The sequence below is a fragment of the Panthera uncia genome, chromosome E1 (genome assembly GCF_023721935.1).
Source record: "Panthera uncia isolate 11264 chromosome E1, Puncia_PCG_1.0, whole genome shotgun sequence".
Taxonomy (NCBI): domain Eukaryota; kingdom Metazoa; phylum Chordata; class Mammalia; order Carnivora; family Felidae; genus Panthera; species Panthera uncia.
The window spans coordinates 10,668,324-10,692,079 of NC_064814.1; the positions used below are offsets into that span (position 1 = coordinate 10,668,324).

Consider the following 23,756-nt stretch of genomic DNA (forward strand, 5'->3'; position numbering starts at 1 on the left):
TTTCCATTCCCAAAGATTTGCAAAATTAAGAAAGGAAGAATACAGACAAAATATAATGGACAAAAAAATCTATTCCCTAGTCCTGAAGAAATTAAGACTGAAGAGTGAAATATTCACCAAGATTGACTCTACTTACACTGTGTTGTGTCTCCCCTCCCCCCCCCCCCCCCCCCCCCCACCAAGGCAAACTCAGGTATGATCTTGTATGTACTAGGGTGTTTATTGGAACAACAGGACAGGCTTTTGGAATCGTGACTATTCCTGGAAAATATGAGATGCATCATTAATATGACTATTGAAACTATTGTAACTATAAAGGGTGTTGGGAACCCTTACAGAAACCTAGTGGTAAACCCCAGAGATAGTCTTAGGCCTAAGTAGTTTAATTTTCTTTCTGGCAGCAAGATCCAGGAACTTGGTCTGCTTTCCTCTCTGACACGTACCCATACTTTCTCAAACAGGGAAGCCAAAACTAGTAAGTGATTAAGCTGGATTTAAGCCCAGGTCTCTTTGATTTCTTTGCACAGTGCTGTAGGAAGAAGCTGGGGAAGGAGACAGAATGAGGGGTAGGAAGAGAGCCGTGGCTGGGAAGAAAGAAGGAAAAGGAGAAAATGGGAGAACAAGGGAAAATCTACAGTCCTTAGATACTTAGGTAGTCCAAGAATAGGCCCTAATGAGGTCTATCAACCCTTTAAAATTATGTGCAATTTTTTGTACTTTTTTTTTTTTCCCAGGTAGAGTGTTAGTAGTTCAACGGATTCTCAAAGAGATCTGTGACTCCAGAAAGATTTTGAACCAATCGTTGAACCATGCAGTTTGTAGTATTTTCTAATGAAGCTATTTTAAATGGTTGTTTTCTTTTTTTTTTTTTTTAAGTTTTCTTTTTCTTTTAAGAGAGACAGAGACTGTGAGTGGGGAGGGGGGGGCAGAGAGAAGGAGAGAGTGAGAATCCCAAAGGGCTCTGTGCAAAGCCTGAGCCGAAACCAAGAGTCGGACACTTAGTAGACTGAGCCACCCAGGCACCCCTGGAATTTTTTTTTCTTAAAATAGGGAAAGAGAAGACAGAGTTCTCCCAGGCCAAATAGCTTATAAAAGTCTGGTGATAGGCAAAATGGTGAAATAGGTTAATTTTCTCAGCTGTGTCTGTGAAAGCAGAAGTTATGGGTATTCAGTTTCTATCACTAGAAATAGTTGTGAAATCTTGAAGCCCGGTAGATTCCAGGACAGAGTAATTTCACAGCGTGTTGTAGAATTTGACAAAGTATGGTTTGTTTTTACAAGCTTCTGCATTGCCTACAAGATACCTTGAGGATTTGGGACATGAGCTTTGACACATGGTATGGAAAAGGATGAAAATAGGATGGTCGTGGAGAATCTGAAGGTATGGTCTGGCATCCATAGACCTTGTTTGAGGATCTGGGGAAGATACCAGCAAAGGACTACTGCAGGCCCAATCTGAGCTGCCCCCTGTTTTTGTAGTTTATTAGGACACAACCATGCCCATTTGTTTCCATATTATTTATAGTTGCTTTCAGCTACAAAAGCAGAATGGTGTAGTTCCTACAGGGATCATATAGCCTGGAAAGCCTAAAATATTAGCTACCTGGGCTTTTACTGAGAAAGTTGGCCAACCTTGGCCTAGGGTCTAAGTGTGTAAAGGAAACCAGAAGAGGCTTGTACTGATTTGCACACATACCTTCCTTCAAAATCTGTAGTATGTCCATTAATATTAGCAGTCGGTGTGTCCATGCTGATCATCATTTATAGCCACAGAAGCAGATTCTGCCCTGTGTACAAACTTTCCTTTGGTTTTATGTGTTGATCATTTGAATGATGTGTCTATACATTTAACTAAAGTTTCATTTTGGCCCGTGTCCCATAATACATTTCTTTTTTTCTTTTTTTTTTCTTTTCTTTTTAAAATTTACATCCAAGTTAGTTAGCATATAGTGCAACAATTATTTCAGGGGTAGATTCCTTAATGCCCCTTACCCATTTAGCCCATGCCCCCTCCCACAACCCCGCCAGTAACCCTTTGCTTGTTCTCCATACTTGAGTCTCTTATATTTTGTCCCCCTCTCTGTTTTTATATTATTTTTGCTTCCCTTCCCTTGTGTTCATCTGTTCTGTGTCTTAAAGTCCTCATATGAGTGAAGTCATATATTTGTCTTTCTCTAATTTTGCTTAGCATAATACCCTCTAGTTCCATCCACGTAGTTGCAGATGGCAAGATTCCATTTTTTATTGCCGAGTAATACTCCACTGTATATATATGCACCATATCTTCTTTATCCATTTATCCATCCATGAACATTTGGCCTCTTTCCATATTTTGGCTATTGTTGACAGTGCTGCTATAAACATTGGGGTGCATGTGCCCCTTCAAAACAGCATACCTGTCTCCCTTGGATAAATCCCTAGTAGTGCAATTGCTGGGTCATAGGGCAGTTCTATTTTTAACTTTTTGAGGAACCTCCATACTGTTTTCCAGAGTGGCCGCACCGGTTTGCATTCCCACCAGCAGTGCAAAAGAGATCCTCTTTCTCCACATCCTTGCCAACATCTGTTGTTGCCTGAGTTGTTAATGTTAGGCATTCTGGCAGGTGTGAGGCGGTATCTTATTGTGGTTTTGATTTGTATTTCCCGGATGATGAGTGATGTTGAACGTTTGTTCATGTGTTGGTTGGCCATCTGGATGTATTCTTTGGAGAAGTGTCTATTCATGTCATTTGCCCATTTCTTCACTGGATTATTTGTGTTTTGGGTGTTGAGTTTGATAAGTTCTTTATAGATTTTGGATACTAACCCTTTATCTGATATGTTGTTTGCAAACATCTTCTCCCGTTACATCAGTGGCCTTTTAGTTTTGCTGATTGTTTCCTTTGCTGTTCAGAGCTTTTTATTTTGATGAGGCCCCAATAGTTCATTTTTGCTTTTGTTTCCCTTGCCTCTGGAGACATGTTGAGTAAGAAGTTGCTGCTGCCAAGATCAAAGAGGTTTTTGCCTGCTTTCTCCTCGAGGATTTTTATGGCTTCCTGTCTTACATTTAGATCTTTCATCCATTTTGAGTTTATTTTTGTGTATGGTGTAAGAAATATACCACATGCAGGTTCATTTTTCTGCATGTTGCTCTCCAGTTTTCCCAGCACCACTTGCTGAAGAGACTGTCTTTATTCCATTGGATATTCTTTCCTGCTTTCTCAAAGATTAGTTGGCCATAAGTTTGTGGGTCCATTTCTGGGTTCTCTGTTCTGTTCAATTGATCTGAGTATCTGTTTTGTGTCAGTACCATACTGTCTTGATGATTACAGCTTTGTAATATAGCTTGAAGTCCAGGATTGTGATGCCTCCTGCTTTGGTTTTCTTTTTCAAGATTGCTTTGGTTATTTGGGGTCTTTTCTGGTTCCATATAAATTTTAGGATCATTTGTTCTAGCTCTGTGAAGAATGCTGGTGTTATTTTGATAGGGATTGCATTGAATATGCAGATTGCTTTGGGTAGTATTAACCTTTTAACAATATTTGTTCTTCCTATTCAGGAGCATGGAATCTTTTTCCATTTTTTTGTGTCTTCTTCCATTTCTTTCATAAGCTCTCTATGGTTTTCAGTGTATAGATTTTTCACCTTTTTGGTCAGATTTATTCCTAGGTATTTTATGGTTTTGGTGCAATTGTAAATGGGATCGATTCCTTGATTTCTCTTTCTCTTGCTTCATTGTTGGTGTATAGGAATGCAACCGATTTCTGTGCATTGATTTTATATCTTGCAACCTTGCTGAATTCATGAATCAGTTCTAGCAGTTTTTTTGTGGAATCTTTTGGGTTTTCCATATAGAGTATCATGTCATCTGCAAAGAGTGAAAGTTTGACCTCCTCCTGGCCAATTTGGATGCCTTTTATTTCTTTGTGTTGTCTGATTGCTGAGGCTAAGACTTCCAATACTGTGTTGAATAACAATGGTGAGAGTGGTCATCCCTGTCCTGTTCCTGACCTTAGGGGGAAAGCTCTCAGTTTTTCCCCATTGAGGATGTTAGTGTTGGGTCTTTCATATATGGCTTTTATGATCTCGAGGTATGATCCTTTTATCCCTACTTTCTGAGGGTTTTTATCAAGAAAGGATACTGTATTTTGTCAAACGCTTTCTCTGCATCTATTGAGAGGATCATATGGTTCTTGAACTTTCTTTTGTTGATGTGATGAATCACATTGATTGTTTTGTGGGTATTGAAACAGACCTGCATCCCGGGAATAAATCTCACTTGGTTGTGGTGGATAATTTTTTTAATGTATTGTTGGATCTGGTTGACTAATATCTTGTTGAGGATTTTTGCATCCATGTTCATCAGGGAAATTGGTCTATAGTTTGCCTTTTTAGTTGCATCTTTGTCTGGTTTTGGAGACAAAGATGTCAAGGTAATGCTGGCTTCATAGAGTTTGGAAGTTTTCCTTCCATTTCTATTTTTTTGGAACAGCTTCAAGAGAATAGGTGTTAACTCTTCCTTAAATGTTTGGTAGAATTCCCCTAGAAAGCCATTTGGCCCTGGACTCTTGTTTTTTGGGAGATTTTTGATTATTAATTTGATTTCTTTACTGGTTATGGGTCTGTTCAAATTTTCTATTTCTTCCTGTTTCAGTTTTGGTAGTATATATGTTTCTAGTAATTTGTCCATTTCTTCCAGATTGCCCATTTTATTGGCATATAATTGCTCATAATATTCTCTTATTATTGTTTTTATTTCTGCTGTGTTGGTTGTGATCTCTCCTCTTTCATTCTTGATTTTATTTATTTGGGTTCTTTCCTTTTTCTTTTTGATCAAACTGGCTAGTAAACCACTAGCCAGTCAATTTTGTTAATTCTTTCAAAGAACCAGCTTCTGGTTTCATTGATCTGTTCTGGTTATTTTTTTTGTTTTTTGGTTTTTTTTTGGATTTGATAGCGTTAATTTCTGCTCTAATCTTTATTATTTCCTGTCTTCTGCTGGTTTGTGGTTTTATTTGCTGTTCTTTTTCCAGTTCTGTAAGGTTTCAGGTTAGGTTGTGTATCTGAGACCTTTCTTCCTTCTTTAGGAAGGCCTGGATTGCTATATACTTCTTTCTTATGACCACCTTTGCTGCGTCCCAGTGGTTTTGGGTTGTGGTGTTATCATTTTCATTGACTTCCATGTACTTTTTAATTTCCTCTTTAACTTCTTGGTTAACCCATTCATTCTTTGGTCGCCAAGTATTTGTTACATTTCCAAATTTTTCCTTGTGTTTGATTTTGAGTTTCATAACGTTGTGGTCTGAAAATTTGCATGGTATGATCTCGATCTTTTTGTACTTGCTGATTTGTGTCCCAGTATGTGGTCTATTCTGGAGAACATTCCATGTGTACTGGAGAAGAATGTATATCCTGCTGCTTTAGGATGAAATGTTCTGAATATATCTGTTAAGTCCATCTGGTCCAGTGTGTCATTCAAAGCCATTGTTTCCTTGTTGGTTTTCTGATTAGATGATCTGTCCATTGCTCTGAGTGGGGTGTTGAAGTCCCCTACTATTATGGTATTATTATCAACGAGTTTCTTTATGTTTGTGATTGATTTATATATTTGGGTGCTCTCACATTTGTAGCATAAATGTTTACAATTGTTAGGTCTTATTGGTGGATAGACCCCTTGATTATCATATAATGCCCTTCTTCATCTCTTGTTACAGTCTTTATTTTAATGTCTAGATAGTCTGATGTAAGTATGGCTACTCTGGCTTTCTTTTGTTGACCAATATCATGGTAGATGGTTCTCCATCCCCTTACTTTCAATCTGAAGGTGTCTTTAGGTCTAAAGTGGGTCTCTTGTGAATAGCATATAGATGGATCTTGTTTTCTTATCCATTCTATTACCTTATGTCTTTTGATTGGAGCATTGAGTCCATTGATGTTTAGAGTGAGTACTGAAAGATATGAATTCATTGCCATTATGATGCTTGTAGAGTTGGAATTTCTGGTGGTGTTCTCTGGTCCTTTCTAGTCTTTCTAGTCTTGTTGCTTTTGGTATGTATGTATGTATGTATGTATGTATTTCATCTTTTCTCCCCTCAGAGAGTCCCCCTTAAAATTTCTTGCAGGGCTGGTTTAGTGGTCTCAAACTCCTTTAATTTTTGTTTGTCTGGGAAACTTTTATTAGTCTTTCCTATTTTGAATGACCGCCTTGCTGGATAAAGATTTCTTGGCTGCATATTTTTCTGATTCAGCATATTGAATATATCCTGCCACTCTTTTCTGGCCTGCCAAGTTTCTGTGGATAGGTCTGCTGCAAACTTGATCTGTCTTCCCTTGTAGGTTAAGGACTTCTTTTCCCTTGCTGCTTTCATGATTCTTTCCTTGCCTGAGTATTTTGTGAATTTGACTATGATATGACTTGTTAGTGGTTGTTTTTTTTGTTGACTCTAACGTGAGTCCTCTGTGCTTCCTGGATTTTGATGTCTGTATCTTTCCCAAGGTTAGGAAAGTTTTCTGCTATGATTTGCTCACATAACCCTTCTATCCCTATTTCTCTCTCTTCCTCTTCTGGGACCCCTATGATTCTGATGTTGTTCTTTTCAAATGAGTCACTGATTTCTCTATTTCTTAAATCGTGCTCTTTTGCCTTAGTCTCCCTCTTTTTTTCTGCTTCATTATTTTCCATAAGTTTTTCCTCTATATCGCTGATTCTCTGCTCTGCCTCATCTATCCTTGCTGCCGTTGGCATCCATTTGAGATTGCAGCTCAGTTATAGCATTTTTTATCTCATCCTGACTAGCTTTTACTTCTTTTATCTCTGCAGAAAAGGATTCTAATCTATTTTCGACTCCAGCGAGTTTTCTTATTATCGTGATTCTAAATTCTGGTTCAGACCTCTTGCTTGTATCTGTGTTAGTTAAGTCCCTGGCTTTTGTTTCTTCCTGCTCTTTCTTTTGGGGTGAATTCCTTCATTTCTTCATTTTGAAGGGAGAAAAAGAATTAATGAGGTAAAAAATTTAAAAATTAAAAAAAGTTAAAATTAAAAAATTAAACACACACACACACACAAAATCTAATAAATGATGCTAGATCCTAGGTGTGTTTTGGTCTGGGTGTTGACAAGGGCTTGACAGATTAGAGAAAAAAGGGGAAAGAAAAAAAAAAAGGAAATCATTTGAAAATTTGAAAAAATGAATACACTGAAATAAAATGAAATGATGGAAGTAAAATAGGATTTGAAAAAATTTACACAAAAGTAAAAAGTATAGTAGAAAAAAATTAAAAATCTTTTTAATAAAAATTGAAAATAAAAATAAATTGTTTCTGTATTCAAGAAAAAGAAAAGAAACGAAAAAAAGAAAAAAAAAGAAAATTGAATAGATGGACCAGCAAACAGATTGAAATACAATTGAAATTACTTCATTTTCCCCTAGAAGTCAAACTATGAAGTGCTTTATAGTCCATAAACTAAGCAGGCGGAGAACACTCTTCTGTGTTCCTGAAGAGTGAGATTGGCTCCGTTGGGCGGGGCTTAGTGTAGTGGCTCTGTTCTCCACTAGATGGCGCTGCTTGGCTTACTGGGGTGGATTGTTGTTACGCATGCTGGTGTGTATGGGCATGCGCGGGAGCAGTGAAAATGGTGTCACCCAGCTACCCAGTCTCTAGTATTGGAACTCTGCTCTCCCTGACCAGCAACCCTGCACCTGTCCTTTGTCTTCGGCTTCTATCCACTCCCCGCTTTTACACTATCCGTGACCAAGCCCCAGGCAGCACCTCCCTCCTGAGTTTTATCTCCGATGCGGCTGTGTTTCCCGACCCCTTTCTTCTGAGGGACTGCGGCTTTGACCCGTTCTGCCCCTCTGCTGAGGGTCTCACCGAGCAATGGCCGGGTGCCAGCTGCACCCAGGAACATTCACGGACCGTGCTGCTGCCAATGCTCAGAGATTGCGGCAGGGTGCCAGCCCGCCCCAGAAAAAGTTCACACACGATCGTGTAGCAGCAGCATTTCAGGGATTATGGCAAATCACAAAGTGCATCTGGCACCGGGCTTCACCCCCAGCAACTTTGTTCCAGCACCAGCGAATGTGGTTGTTCTCCCGGGTCCACTGGGTCCTTCCCTTTGGGGGACCCACACAGCCTCTGCCAGGTGTCCGCCCAGCAGGGGAACCGCCGCTCCCTGTGTGGCTCGAAGACCCTCCAGACTTCATTCTGCTCCTGGGGATTCGCCTTTCTCACCAGAGCACCACCAGGTATCGAGCTGTGGCGTTTCAGACTCTATAGAGTCTTAATAGAATTTCAACCCTCTCCTTTCTCCTTTCTCCCTTTTTAGTTCAGTCCCTGAGGCTGTTTCCACTTTTCCACTTTCTCTCCAGCTGCTTTTGGGGGGTGCTTTTCCTGTATCCCCCCGTCTCCATCCTCTCTTTACATGAAAAAGCGGCTCCTTGCCCTCCGTGGCTTCTCTCTCCCCCAGTTCACCTCTCTGCATCCGTACCTGCTGAGTTCTGGGGTTTAGGTTGTGCAGATTGTTATGTTAATCCTAAAATCAGTTTTCTAGGTGTGCAGGATGGCTTAGCATTGATCTGGCTGTATTTCATGGACGCGAGACACACAAAAAAACCTTCCATGCTGTTCTGCCATCTTGGCTCCTCCTCTCCATAATATATTTCCACTTGACACTTTCAAATTAATTTAAGCATTTTTTTTTTTTTTTTTACTTTAGAGAACACTTTTGTAATTTGAAAACTATCATGGTAGAACAGTTCAAATTAGGTAACTCACTGGGAAAGAATAATTTAGCAGCAGTTGAAGAATTTGGAAAATTTCTTCACCGTTTGTGTTTTGAACTATTACTTAATCACCATCAGCTATAACTGTCCTCACAAATTCCCAATGACAATTTTCATCCAAATGGCATTGTATATTTGAGTAGTGCTTTGTCAAATATTTTCACACGTATATTATTTCAAACAACTCTGTGCTGTAATCAAGGTAGGAATATTGCCAAGCATCACCTTTCCTTTGTTTTCAAGTGTGAACACTGAGGCTTAGGGGACTCAAGTAATTCCTTTCTGGTCACATGGGGAATTAGTGATGGTGCCTGGGCTAGGATCCTATAATCGTTAGTAATTGGAATCATTCTTTACTTTTGTATTTGTATTTTGACATATACAAAAGTCAGAGACTCCAGAATATTAAGTTCTATTCACCGTAAAATGAGGATAAAATCTTGTAGGACTGCTGTAAAATTTGGAGATTATGTACAACTTTGCTGAGTACAGTGCCAAGGGCAGAGTAAACATTTTGCAAATTATAGCTACTGTTACACTTTTACCAGGATGGTGGGATTATTTTGATTCTCTTAATTAGAATATACCATTTATTCGACTATACCATTCTTAACTTCTCTTTTGCCAAAAAAAGTATAAAAACTGTTCTGTCTCCACCATGCTTGCACATTTCTTCATTCCCCAAGTGAGCTAATAATATCAGAACAATTAAACTTAATACAATGTATCACACTCAAATAAAATGCAACTTTCAAGTTCATGTTTCAGGTTTTTTTTTTATTGTAGTGGTATCATTTACTCTGGTAAATTCATATCCCAATTTAAAATGCCCCAAAGCAAATAAAACTTTTTTATAAAGTCAAGTACTGTATTTTAAAATGTACATGTTATACACACAAGAGCTGCATAGTGGAATTACTATAACAAGCAGTTACATTCATGACGCCCAGTACTGTTTTTAACACTGCATATAGATTACGCTGGATACATTGTTTTATTATGCTTACTGTTGCTTAGTATAGTAACTTTAATACAATAGCTTATACGATTGCATTTTTCCAAAGCATTGATAAAGTTTGTAGCATAGCATGTAACTAATATTGAATGAAAACACTTATGTACAGGATGTATTTTATGTCAGACGCTTGCACAAGAATAAGCATTTAACGTGCCGTTGTATCCTTGACAAAACAAAATCATCCCTTCTGCTAAATAGGATAAGACAGGCTAAAAGGAATCTAAAGTAATTGAAAAAGAAAATTTAAAATTTTATATCCCTGTATTATGTTAAAGATTATTTAACACAATTTTCTCCTGGTTAAAATATACATTTTGTTCTGTTTGAAATAATAGAGACAGAGAGAGAGGGAGATTACAGAGGCTATACTAAAAATGCTAAATGAGCTGTAGCCCTTATATGACACTTTAGCTGGGAAAAAGTATGGTGAGTTGTACTCAACATTTTTTCTGCTTAGAAAAAAAGTGATAGCCTATAAATTTCTAATGTTTTAAAACAGGTATTATTATTTAAGGTCTTAAAATAAATAAATATGCCTGTATTAAACAAATTAGGTTGTTTAAAAAACTTTGCAACAATACTTGACTTATTCACAAATATATTTTCTGTCCATATTTATTACAGTTTGAACAATTTAAAAACATAAATCCTGCAAATAGCTTAGATAACAGTACTGTTATCATAGTTCACATAAATGATTGCAAGAAATATTTATAATACTTTTTATAGTATCTTATCTAATGCTCACACTGAATATCCAAATTAGTCACATTGAGCTTGACAGATGGAAAAGTTGGGATGGTGAGATTGGAGAACTATTCTAGTAACCATAGCAACGAGATTTTCATCTTTTGTTTGTGCCGCTGGCCTTCTGATTTTTTTGTGGGGGAGGACACAACCTTCAAGTTCTTTGAATAAAGTTACTCTTCTGGAAATCAGATAATGGTTACAAAAAGCTTTTGTATGAAGATTAACTTAATTTTATTTAATCATCAAATTAGCGAGGGGTGTGTTCTATAGCTTGCTCAGAACTGCTCATGGAAAGTAACTGTTTTTTTTCTAAGTGTGCAAATAATTGTCTCAAAAAAAGTTTTTTTTAGTTATGTGAATAGTGAGCCCTCTTTAAAAGTTTGTTTATAATTGTTTTCCTTTCTAAGTAGAAAAATCTTTTTAGATATAACCAGTCATGGAATAATGATGCATAAGTTAGTAGGATTCTTAATGTGATACAATCATACTTAAACAAACTGTTCTTTTTCCCTAGAATTTTTGGCCAGTTGAGTGAAATTTCAAAGATTTAAGCCAGCTTAACACTTACAGTCTCCGATAACATTTCAAGGAAAAAAGAGAAGACTATGTGGAGTAAATAAAATAGAAACCATACTGAATTTCTGATTTTATTTTTAAGCTCCCCCTCTTCAAAGAGTACATCCATAATTAGATTCAGAGAAATTTTGTTCCTTACTGTTTGTTTTCTGAAGAGAATTGCACATTGATCATAACATACATACTTAATAATTGGGACAGAGGGTGATCAGTATGGCCTACCCTATGGCCTACCCTTGGTCCACCCTAATGTCATTTTCAAATCAAGTCAAATATTGTCTTTGGATTAATTAGCTCCGGATGGAGGTTTGATAGAGGGGATACTACATGATCTTCTCATGATAAGCCTGACTTCTATATCTGGTAGATTATCCTGCTTAGTCTGTAAACACCCTTCATCAGTGGCTGCTAAATGAAGGTCAAAACGAAGAGAAACAGATTTTTTCCTTAATCGAGGGTTGTCTTTAAAGAAGGAGCCTTCCCATTCCTTAATAACTTCATCCACTTTCTCTGTCCTGAAATGATAAAATAAACCTTTTCATATAAAGAAGGATGGATCTATTAAAAATACCTAATATATATTCCATATGAAAAAGAAATCAAGAAATTTGCATAGTTCATAACTGACACATTTTGAATTATAACTCACAATTGACATAGTGAAATTTATAATTTACATACTTTAAAAATCAAATGAATATAATTTCCAAGGAATTCTATGCAATTCACATGTTTTGGTTATAATTTTAGAAAAATGGTGAATTAAGGGTTGAGTACTCCTTCCTCTGGGTTTTTGTTTATATATATCTAGTCATGTCGGATTTAAAAAAATCACAGCATATTAAAATTATGTTTGGAAACATGCAAAGATCACCGAGATTACACAAGTGAAGTTAATTTCTTTGCATGTGTGTATTATTGTTTCTTAGTCAAAATTATTTTACTTACTGAATTGTGCCACGAGCCTCTGTGCTTTCCTTCACAACATTTCCATTCAGTATTGCTTGTTTGGTCACTGTTTCCACTTTTTCGTTCTCATACTTTTGTGGGAGTTTGGTTGAGAAAGATATTTCATTTATAATGGCTGTGTAAACATTAACATGAAACATTCAATCACAATGTTGTAATAATAGTCACAGTCAATTTCTGTGTCGAAGTTTACTCAAACATTGCTTGTTTTTGCTACTGTACAGTATTTATTTATAATCCCTATAAATGACGTTTTACTTTTCAAGTCATTTACTTATATCAGAAACTCACCTGAAGGTAAAACAAAACCAACTCTACTTGTCGTAGGTTTTTGTTCTTTTTTCTCACCTTGGATACAACCATAGTATCTGAAATTGGAAAGAATTATATTATAGAAGCAAGACCATATTAGCCTTTAATTGAAACAAATGCTCGCCAGTAAGAGAATGGATAAATTGTAGTATATTCATACAATGGAAATACTACTTAGCAGTGAAAATAAATGAGCTAAAGATACACTGTATCGTTTTTAAAATTTTTAAAAATGTTTATTTATTTTTGAGAGAAAGCAGAGACGGAGAGACAGAGCGTGATGGGGAAGGGGCAGAGAGAGGGAGACACAGAGTCTGAAGCAGGCTCCAGGCTCTGAGCTGTCAGCACAGAGCCCAATGTACACCTTGAACTCGGGAATGGCAAGCTCATGACCTAGGCCCAAGTTGGACGCTTAACCAACTGAGCCACCAAGGCGCCCCAGGGTACACTGTACCTTTATGGATGAATCTCCCAAGTATAACATTGAGTGGGGGTGGGGGGAGGTAATTTGTAGGTAATTTTATAAAGGTTAAAATAACACACGGGGCACCTGGGTAGCTCAGTTGGTTAAGTGTCTGACTTCGGCCCAGGTCATGATCTCACAGTTTGTGAGTTTGAGCCCTGTGTCAGGTTCTGTGCTGACAGTTCAGAGCCTGGAACCTGTTTCAGATCTTGTGTCCCTCTCTCTCTGCCCCTTCCCCACTCGCATTCTCTCTCTCTCTCAAAGAAATAAACATTAAAAAGATAATAATAATAAAATAACATGCAAAATATCTTCACTTTTTGCTTAGGGATACATATCTACATATTAGTATAAAGGAATGTGTGAGACTGAGAAGCATCAAATTCAGGATCCAGGTTAGACTGAGGGAGAAGGAGAAGGTGGGGGGATGTGCTTTAGGTGTCTAGGGTCGGGGTGGAGCGATCGCAACAATACTGTATACGTTTCATTTCTTGAGCTGGGGGAAGTGTGTACGTGAGGCTTGTGAGATTCTTCTTGATGCTTTCTCATGTATCTTAAATATAGCATAACGAAAATGTTTTAAGTTGTATTAAAGGAATACAGGTTTAAAGACCACTTTACCATCATCTTGAATGATTAGGCATTTAATAAAATCCACCACCACTTATTTTATTTAATAACAAATTATATGTGTGTATATGTTTATATAGCACTCTTTTAAGCACTATACAAACATTAATCTATTTAATCCACAAGGGAACCCTATGAGGTAGGTAATATTATTCCCATTTTATGGATGAAAAAACCCTGAGGCACAGAGAGGTTCAGTAACTTGCCTCGTGTGCCTCAGTTAGTAAGCGGTAGATTTGGAATTCACTTTGTGTTTTCCAAAACTTTAATAAATGTCAAGACACTTAATAAACGTCAAGACTTATAGGTTAAAGTAGTTTCCTCTAATTTTGTAGAGGACTAGGAATTCTGAAGCAAGCAAGAATGAAAGTTTCTTAACACGGGAACACGGAAAATTGGAGGTTGTGCTGTGTTCAGAGCCACGTGACCTTATACGTGATTACAGATTATGAAACTGTAAATTAGTAAGAACTTCTCTTGTGATATTTTGATACCTTTTGTTATCAGGACATCTGGAAGACTTTCAAAACATGTGCTCAGAACTAAACTTTTTATGGTTGTAATATAATCATGTTTTATTATTATTATTAATTATTATTATTGTCATTATTAATTTTGGCTTTTGATGTGTGATGGGAGTGGGCCTTGGGTGGGGAGATGTGGTCATAGGTGAATTTTCCAAGCTTTCTTTGTGGGTGGTCCATGGAAGACAGTGACTAATTCTAAAAGAGATGAATGGCAAGGAAAATGAGGAAGTTAAGAAAGGTCATTTTTGTAGCAACTGAGAATTATTTACAGTTTGTTCTAGGCTTGACACGCTCCTTGTTGTAGCTAATGTACCCGACTTTGGCCATTCTGTTCATAATTTTGGGAGGCTGAAAATAGTTCTCTGCCTACTTAATCCTATTTTGTTTAGGAACTCAGTGAGCATGCTGTGGTGATGTTGGTTTTTTTTTTTTTTTTAATGAACTTAAAAAAATATTTATTTATTTTTGAGAGAGAGAGGGAGCAGGGGAAGGGCAGAGAGAGAGAGGGAGAGACAGAATCTCAAGCAGGCTCCACACTGTCAGTGCAGAGCCTGATGCAGGGCATGATCTAAGCCAAGATCAAGAGTCCCACCTTAACCAACTGAGCCATGCAGGTGCCCTGAATGTTGGGGTTTTAGATGTGATTTCTAACTACCTCAACAAAGATGTAAGTGACTCTGTATTTCTGGCCACTTGTCATTAAGTACTGTATATGGAATTAGGTACCTGATTTCTTCCTTTTCTAGGAGGCGGCGATAAGTGGCGATTTCTTGTTCTAGCCTCATCTTTGTGTTGAGAAGCATCTCGTGCTCCTGCAGCTGCTTTTCGATGCCGCGCCTTACTTCCTGTAGCTCTTTTTCTAGTCCTTCGATCACAGCTTCTAGGTCTTGCAACTGCATCTGGTAATGCTGCTCGCTGGCATGTAGGGAGTTTTCAAGGCCCCTTTCCTGTTTTATACAGATTGTCATCAGTGAATCAGTGCAACAAAATGTGTTTCTGAATCTGATGTGTAATGCCTTCATTCGATTATGTTCTTTCTTAAAGGTTTGCAATCGTAGTATATCACTTATGCAAGAGATGTTTCCTGACAAATTTGTGTATGACTCAAATGACAAAAATCATAGCTAGAGAGCGTACTATTTCAAAGGAATCCTGTGATAATTCTTACAACAACAACAACAAATCTACAACGTAACTGACTTATCACTCTGATTTTTTGATTTTTAAAAATTGAAAATGTAGCATATCATATGTCAAAGCAGAGCAGGCTGCTTTTAAAGGCATGTTAGGAAAGCGTTTAAATATTTTTTTACTATTACAAGTCACAGGGTTGTAGATAGAAGACTCCCCACAGTCACAACTTTGGATAACGAAAAAGGCTATGTTCTCCCATGCCAGAAATTAGAGAACCCCAGGATGATAAGCAAGGATTACTTCCTTTTTTATAGGCGTGAACTAAACCTCGAGTGAATTGCTAATAGCCGTGGCCACGATGGACGGAGCAGGGTAGTCGAACTAGCACCAGGGATAGATTTCAGTGGCCTTGATTTTCAGTTTCTCACTGGAAGTTAATAGGCATTATTCCTTTCTGTCTCTTAATCAGCAAATGCCTGGGGACTGAGTGGGCCAGTCACTTTTAAGATCAAGATGATTCTCACCACCGCCTGGAGAGATTCAATTTCCACTTGCAGGTGGTGCCACTGGCGTCGAGCTTCCTTGAGTTCTGCTTGAGCTGCTTTTAGAGCCTCTTCATCTTTGTCCATTTTTTTGCTCATATCTTCTTCTAGCTTTAAGAAAGCCACCACCACCAAGAACAACAGACACAAAGAGCAGTCTTGAAAATGAGACCTTTAAAAGTAAATCCTAAAAACATAATATAGTTGTCTCATTTTTTCTTTAACCTGTTAAATTTCAAATGTGTGTTCCAGTGCTTAGTTACTAATTAATCAGGTATGGGAGTGAGTGGATTGCATGCTGAGCTTTAGTTTTCTCAGGTATAAGATGAACCTTAGAAGTCTCTTCCTACTATGACAGTCTAGGAAATGCAGAGAAAAATACATCTATTTTAATGAAAAGTAACAGCTTGCAGGATCTAAGCTTGAGACCTCTGATTCTGACCATTCTATTATTTATGGCATTATTCAGGAAGAAGGATTGAAACTCAGCTATTATTTCCCCCCATATTTTCTTGTAGGCTGCTTTGTAAAAGCAGATAAACAGCCATATAGTCTAAACCAATCAATTCTGGGACTGGGTATATGGACGGGGATTAAACACTGCTGGGAAGTATATTATGAATAATTTAGAGAATTAAGTTATCATAGGCATTAGAAGCTCTAAAATAGACTTCTGTATAAAGAGAACCCACTGGTGATTTACCTTTTTCAAATGATCTTTTTGGAAAGCATGTTAATCTTGGGTATCTAGGGAAGTAGTAAAAATTACATCTTTAAAGATTGTTTTCTAAATGTCGACATATTAAATAATAAATGGAATATGTTATATTTGGCTTTAAATGTTCTTATGCTGATGTTCAAATCAAATGAAAGTATCTTTTGACAGAATTCTCAACATTTGGCCCCAAAAGCAGCAGGAGCAATGGAAGGAATTGATTGTGTATAATTTTTAAAGCAAAAATAACTTTTTAATGTTTTTATCAAAATGCATTTTGAAATAAAAAATTTTAATTTGATGACACAATAGCTATTTTTTAAAGCAAACATTGTAGTAAATGAACGTTTACAAACTTCAGGGCAAGGCATTAAAGGACAAAATTCATACATTTCTTTAGGTTTGTTGTATCACTTGCTCTTAGCGCTATGTTGGCAGAGTCAAGCAGCAATACATACCAGAGCAATTACAAAACAGAATGTCAAGAACTTAGGAAATAGGAGAGCATAACAATGCTCGTGTCTGCCGGTCGTTTGGATTGTGTATGAAACTGGCAGCTATGTTCACGTGGCAGCTGGAGTCCCAAGATGGCCTCCACTGAACCACACCTCCCCCAAATTCATGTCCTCGTGTGGTCCCCTTCCAAACTGAATCTGGGCAGACCTGTGTCTTGCTTTAGCCAGTAGAATGTGGCAGAAGTGCCCATTCTAGCCCTAAACCTTAGGAAGCCCTGAAAACTTGCACTCCTGTGCTTTTGGGAGTTCTGGGCCAGCATGTTAAGAAGTCTGGATACGCTGCTGGAGAGCTCACACACAGGCCAGATGGAGAGAGAGAAACAAACCCAATGGTCTCAGCTGAGCCGGCCTTCCCCAAACACCCTGCCGAGGTTCCGGACACATGAGTGAGCCACCTTGGATGTCCTAGCCCAGTTGTGCCCCACGATGATTATAGTCTCAGCCAACGTCACATGTAGCAGAAGAATCACCCCCACTGAACCCAGTCAACCCACAGAATCATGAGAGACAATGCCATCGTTTTAATCCATTGAATTTTGGGGTAGTTTATTCTACAACAATGAATCACCAAAAGCTTATGTTTCTTTATTTTGTAATAATTAATCAGGCTTCTCTGAATTTCTGAGTTCCTTGAAAGAAATCCCCTAAAGTAGACTGACGTTAAGAAGACTCGAAACAAGTTACTGCAACTTTTCCCTTTTACTTTAATTTACTCATTTTGGCATCATGACTTACAAACTAGATAACTTGTATTGGTACCATTGCAAAATAGTTTCTTTGATCTATAATTTTCAGAAATTGTCATCTATTAATTTTTTCCCTTTTCTTTGCAAAAGGTGAGTGAACTATTCCAGTACTTAAATATTCCAGTGACTTTGCTTGATTTAGGATACTGATCATTCTTTGTGAAGACTGAGAATATTACCCTGAGGTGCAATTTATATTGTTACCAAAAATGAACTGCTAATGAAATAAAGCCCTATGATTTCCTGGAAATATTTTTTCCCTTTCAGTGAGGTTCTTAAGTTCACTCTTTGCCATATTTGGGTGCCTGGACTAGAACTTGAACTCAGATATGATAGGTAAACGAAATGAACAAACAAAATCCCCCAAATCCTGAATTTGTAAATTTTTGTTTCTAAATTATTTATTTGTGCATTTATTTAAACATTTGAGGTATTCATGAGTTGCTAAATGTGATTGTCACTTTAAAGCAAAGTAAGTCTATGAAATTGAGAGTCAGCCCTTATTTAACTTGGCTTTCTCTTTTTTTCAGTGCTTAAATAGTTCATGGCTTGTCCAATAACTTGGACAATGTTATTGGAAATCAACATTTCTCATCTTGTAGTACACAAGCAAAACTGTATAAGTGGGGAGTCATTATCAATGTGGGGAATTTTGATTTGTCCCAATTTATACCACTGCTTCTGAATGCCATGTTCACATATTTAGGTAATTTCTATTTATAACAATCTGGTATAAAACTGAGCTCATTAAAACGATGATGGAAACCTTTCAGAAATATTTTACTTAGTTTTATTTCTACAAAGTATGCAAGCTAATAAATCTTACTAGAAAGCTTGCCATATTAAAAGATGTTATTTAAACAATCTCTATAAATAACTCCGTAATATCTTCGAAGGGTATTTGAAATACTTCCTTGCTGAAGGATGTCTAAAAGAGGTTAGAGTGCCCCATTTTATTGTATGTTGGCCCCATGTTTTGTTAATGATAGTAACCTCCTAATTGATACAAAAATCAAATGCATCAATTGACATTCATTGAATGGTCACTTAATAGTCTAATTAGAGCGTTTCCCCCTGTAGTCCAGTCACATTGCAGTAAAACCTAAATTCCTTCCCCAGTAGACGCTGCATTGAAAAGGAAATACTGTACCTCAGAGAGGCCGGGACAGGAATTGGATAGACATGGATTGTCTCCTTATCCTGGAAGGTGCCTGTCTGTATGAAATCATTACCTGGATCCTTGTTGAGAGCACGGTCTCTATCTGATTTCTCGTGAGGAGCTTTTCATAGTTTGCCCTGATCTCATTGAGTAGCTGGGACAGCTCCATTCTTTTCCCATCCTCCACCTTGGCTAAGTGAACCTTATCGATAGGATGAGTCGCTGCGGCAGAGCTGGTCTGTCTGCGTCGAGCAGAGAGCGAGAGCTCCGCGGAGCCTTAAAGACGCAGAGCTCCTTTTTCACAACCGCGGAAATTCCTGTGTCTCTAATCAATTGTGCAAATACTTGGCAAACCCTTTTCTCCTACTGTCGGTTTGGTAGATGTGTCAGACTCTCCATAAAGGAACAGAAAAAGGAAAACATCCGCAGTATTCTGAAATTGGTTCTCTGTAAAGTTGAGCCCTTGGCGGGGGGTGGGGGTGTGTGTGTGGGTCAACTTACCTTGTGGAAAAGGACATGGGGAACAAGATGAAGGAAATTGTATTTTGTTTTTCCCAAGATAGTGCATGGAAATTAATCCGGGCTGCAAACATGATAGCTAAAATTTTCTTTTATAGTTTTTCTTGCCATTTGGATTATTTAAACAGAAATGCTGTGGTAGGGCATTATTAGAACATGTTGTAAGTCTGGAGTATTCTGACAGGTGTTGGAAAAGGCTACCATCAGATTAAGTTGGCCATTGTCCTTAGCCACAGGACTGATTGTATTTCTCTCAAATGCATACTGTGTGGTTCATGGCAGGCTGCTGGCCTGGTGGCAGGGTTTGATGTATTGAGGCAGATTCCTGAAGGCATATTCTGATGAGGGCTATAGCCGCAGGTAAGGGCTAATAGATTGTGAGAGCTGAGAGTTAACATTTCCAATGTTTTAACAAGGTTGAAGAAATACAACCAGATGGTCTGCCTACAGGGGGTATTCACTGGGTAAGATTTATTGTGGGGTTACTCCTTCATTAGGAAACGTATAGTTCACAGACAACTTATACCTGTAAATATAACATTTGTGCACTCTTTTACCTTCAAAAAGCATCATTACATCTATCATTCCATCTAACCTTCTTAATCCCTGTCACTTTGTACCCTGAAAAGGTGACAAACCGGAAACAGAAGGGGTTAAGCCACTTCTTAATCCCTGTCACTTTGTACCCTGAAAAGGTGACAAACCGGAAGCAGAAGGGGTTAAGGTGTCTTGCCTTATGGCGATGTGATGGCATCTTTGGGATTGGAACTATGATTGCTTGGTTTTCTTCCATATATTGCCTCATCTGCCTCTGTATTCTCTCCCTCGTCACCTAAATTTATTGTTTACTCTGGCCAGCTCGCTGTTATGACTGAAATGTGGGTGACTGAAATATTTTTGAGAATGGATCTATCGTCTTTGTTATTTGTAGAGTGGCTTGGCTGGAATTGTGTCCAAATGGTAGTTCAGGAAATAATCAATCCTTGGCTCTAGTGCTCACAGGGCCTTTGAATATGCAACGTGTTCTTTTAATTTCTGAATTAACGCACTGCTGGCCAGGCCAGTCTGTGCTGGGCATTCCTACAGTCCTGTGTAAACCAAGCTGAGAGGAGAGGTTCCAGGTCATTCCTGTCCTCTGATTAACCTGACCCTTGCCTCCTCCACCCTCCCCACCAGCCACAACTGATTGGCCTAGAGATGGACACTTGACTGAAGTGTGGACAGACAGTCCATAGGTCAGAGACCTATGAGTTAGCCTGATACAAAAGCTCTGATTACAAAGGGTCAGTTATGAATATCTAAACCAGACTCTTCCTGTTTCTTGGTAATTGCAACGGAGACATACGAAGAGAATCAGGTGGTTGGTAGTGGGAAAAACAGCAAGAAAGTAAAGAAGTACAGTCATTACTTTATGTAGCTCCTGCTAATCTCTGCTGAAAAATACAGAGAGTTGAACTGGATTCCATAGAGGACTGGTCCTGGCAATCTGCATTTTAAATAGGACTCCCAGATGTGTCTTAAGTACCCTACAGCAGTGCTTTCCAATAGGAATATAAGACGAGCCACACATGTAAACCACATGCATATTTTTAAACTTTCTAGTAGCCAGATTGAGAGAGAGAAACAGAAACAAGTGAAATGAATTTTAATATATTTTATTTAACCTGATAAAGCCAAGGTATAATTATTTCACCATGTAATCAATATAAAATATTAAGATATTTTATGTTCTTTATATTTGATACTGTCTTTCAAAGCCAACGTATATTGGTATAGCCCATTGCAATTTAGACAAGTCACATTTCAAATGCTCAATTGCCACATGGCTAGTGACTACTGTGTTGAACAGTGCAGCTCTAGAATTTGGCCCCCACTGCCTCACACAAATGAGAGTTCCATGCCTGTGCCCCTCCACATGAATCTTAGATTAAAGGAAATAGTGCTAGATTTTTTTTTTGAGGTGGGGGGAGAAGGGAAGGAGTAGTATTTGGGGCACCTGGGTGACTCAGTTGGTTAAGCTTCGGATTCTGTGTCTCCCTCTCTCTCTGCCCCTCCCTCACTCGTGCTCTGTCTCTCTATCTCTCAAAAATAAATAAACATTAAAAAAATTCCTTTAAAAAGGTATTCTGCAAGCATGTGAACAATGAAGTTAACTATTTCAAAAATCTCAAATATCATTTTTCAAGGAAAAAATATTGCTAATTTACTTTTCAAAAACACTGCCTGGGTGGCTCAGTCAGGTAAGTATCTAACTTTGGCTCAGGTCATCATCTCGTAGTTCGTGAGTTCGAGCCCCGCATCGGGCTCTGTGCTGACAGCTCGGAGCCTGGAACCTGCTTCAGGTTCTGTGTCTCCCTCTCTCTCTGCCCCTCCCCTGCTCACACTCTGTCTCTGTCTCTCTCTCTCTCAAAAATAAAACATTAAAACATTTTTTTAAAAACCCACTGCCCTTCATTTAAAAATATCAGTAACAATAGCTCATTAAACACTGTGGCATATATAAAATTGCAGGTTTCATGCAATTTTCAGTGCACTAACTCTATTACACCCTGTTCTCTTATGCTTCAAAAATCGTAACATTGCAAATAAGCAAGGGTGTCATAGGGACAATCCTGAATCCACTCTGGTTATCAGAAGGAAATCATTTGAAAATGTTGTACTTTATTAATAGGAACTCATTAGTTATAACACACTTCACAACAGCCAAAATGCTGTGGTTGAGGACACTGGCTCTAGGGACATTCCTGAGAGTGGGCCCCAGATCCTTGGGGCTTAGTATTCAAGACTGAAGCCATTCATTCAGTCATTTGGTTATTGGATGGCTACTGTTTGCAAGAAGTGTGTTGGGTGCAGGGGAGTTCTGAAGAGGAGAGGTGACCTCCTGGGGCACGTGGTGGGGAGAAAAGATGGAGAAGGCATTACAGGGAAACCAGTTAAAAAAAAAAAGTGGTCATGGGACACTTGGGTGGTTCAGTCGGTTGAGTGTCCTACTTTGGCTCAGGTCATGATCTTACAGTTTGTGAGTTAGAGCCTCGAGTAGGGCTCTGTGCTGACAGTGCAGAGCCTGCTTCGGATTCTGTGTCTCCCTCTCTCCCTGCCTGTCCCCTGCTCCTGCACGCGCGCCTGCGTGTGTGTGTGTGTGTGTGTGTGTGCGCGCGCGCGCGCGCGCGCGCGTGCTCTCTCTATCAAAAATAAACATTAAAAAAAATTTAAAAACAAAAGTGGTCAGGGCCAGATCATGGAAAAGCAGGTGATGAAGGCTGGGTTTTATTTGGCAAATAATGGAGAATCGTTGCTGATTTATGAAAGGGAAGTCCCATGGTTGGATTAATTTGGATTAATTAATTAATTGCAAAAGATTTCAGTGTAGGGATGCCGATTGGAGAAGCAGTGCTAATGAAAAAGAACAAAGCTATTTCCACCAAAGTTCAGGGTGAGAGACCCTAGAAAGCTGAATTTGAGTAACACTGTGGGAATAGAGCAGGGGGAGCAGGTATGACCTCTGGAGCTTCAGCTAGGCACAGCTGTTTACTAAAGGGAAGGGGAGTGGAGTCAGAGGTGACGCAGGAACGCACTCTCCGACCAGAACATCGGTGGTCACGTGATCAGAAACAGTGAAGACAGGAGGATAATGGGCTAATTTCAATCCAGACCCTTAAAGCTGCAGGATATAGTGGGAAAAGACTGGGGGTCAAACCTCTGTCTGCCAATTACTAGCAAGGTGAGCTTGGGTAAAGTACTGATACTCTTTGAATTTCAACGTCCTCATCTGTGAATTAAGATTAATGATACATTTCTCATACTACTACTATGGTTGCTAACATTGGTAGACGCTGTTGTCATCCTTGGTTTACAGATAAAGACACTGAAGTGCAATCAAGTGCAGAGCCAAGATTCAAAGCCAGGCAGTCTGACTCCAGAGCCTACCCCTTTACAGCACAACTTCTAATTTCCTGGTAATCAGAAGTAAAACACTGGCATGTAATAGAGGTCTTTACCTCCTTGCTACTTAGAGTGGGAGCAGGTTAGAAATGTAGGCTCTCAGGCTGCACCCCAACCTCCTAGATCAGAATCTGCATTTAATCAAGATCTCTAGCTAATCTGTGTGCACACTGGTACCACTTTGAAATCACTGGTTCTCCGGGCGCCTGGGTGGCTCAGTTGGTTAAGCTTCCAGTTTCAGTTCAGATCATGATCTCGTTTACGAGTTTGAGCCCCACATCGGGCTCTGTGTGGACAGCTCAGAGCCTGGAGCCTGCTTCAGATTTTGTGTCTCCCTCTCTCTCTCTCTGCCCCTCCCCCACTAGTGCTCTGTCTGTCTGTCTCTCTCAAAAATAAATAAAAAATTTAAAAACAAAATCACTGGTCCCAAACTTGCTGCACAGTGAGCCCACCTGGGGAACTTTAAGGAATAGGGAC

General features: G+C 38.7%; 1 protein-coding gene across 1 annotated transcript; it reads right to left on the bottom strand.

Moving 5' to 3' along the window:
• Positions 1-10,420: 10,420 nt before the first annotated feature.
• On the bottom strand, positions 10,421-19,103 carry KRT222 (keratin 222). Its single transcript, XM_049636014.1, has 6 exons — positions 18,892-19,103; positions 15,666-15,794; positions 14,734-14,954; positions 12,367-12,443; positions 12,055-12,190; positions 10,421-11,621 (listed from the first exon to the last, which is right to left on the bottom strand). The coding sequence occupies exons 1-6, from the start codon at positions 18,985-18,987 to the stop codon at positions 11,393-11,395; spliced, it is 888 nt and encodes a 295-aa protein (XP_049491971.1). The 5' UTR covers positions 18,988-19,103; the 3' UTR covers positions 10,421-11,392.
• Between the last annotated feature and the right edge of the window lie 4,653 nt (positions 19,104-23,756).

Bases quoted from the DNA above. Each gene is read 5' to 3' on its own strand.
- KRT222 (XM_049636014.1), bottom strand. From the start codon at position 18,987: ATGGAGCTGTCCCAGCTACTCAATGAGATCAGGGCAAACTATGAAAAG. The intron at 15,795-18,891 runs GTAATGATTTCA...GCTTTCTTAAAG, and splicing joins TGCTCTCAACAAGGATCCAG to CTAGAAGAAGATATGAGCAA. The intron at 14,955-15,665 runs GTGAGAATCATC...TGTATAAAACAG, and splicing joins TTGAATCTCTCCAGGCGGTG to GAAAGGGGCCTTGAAAACTC.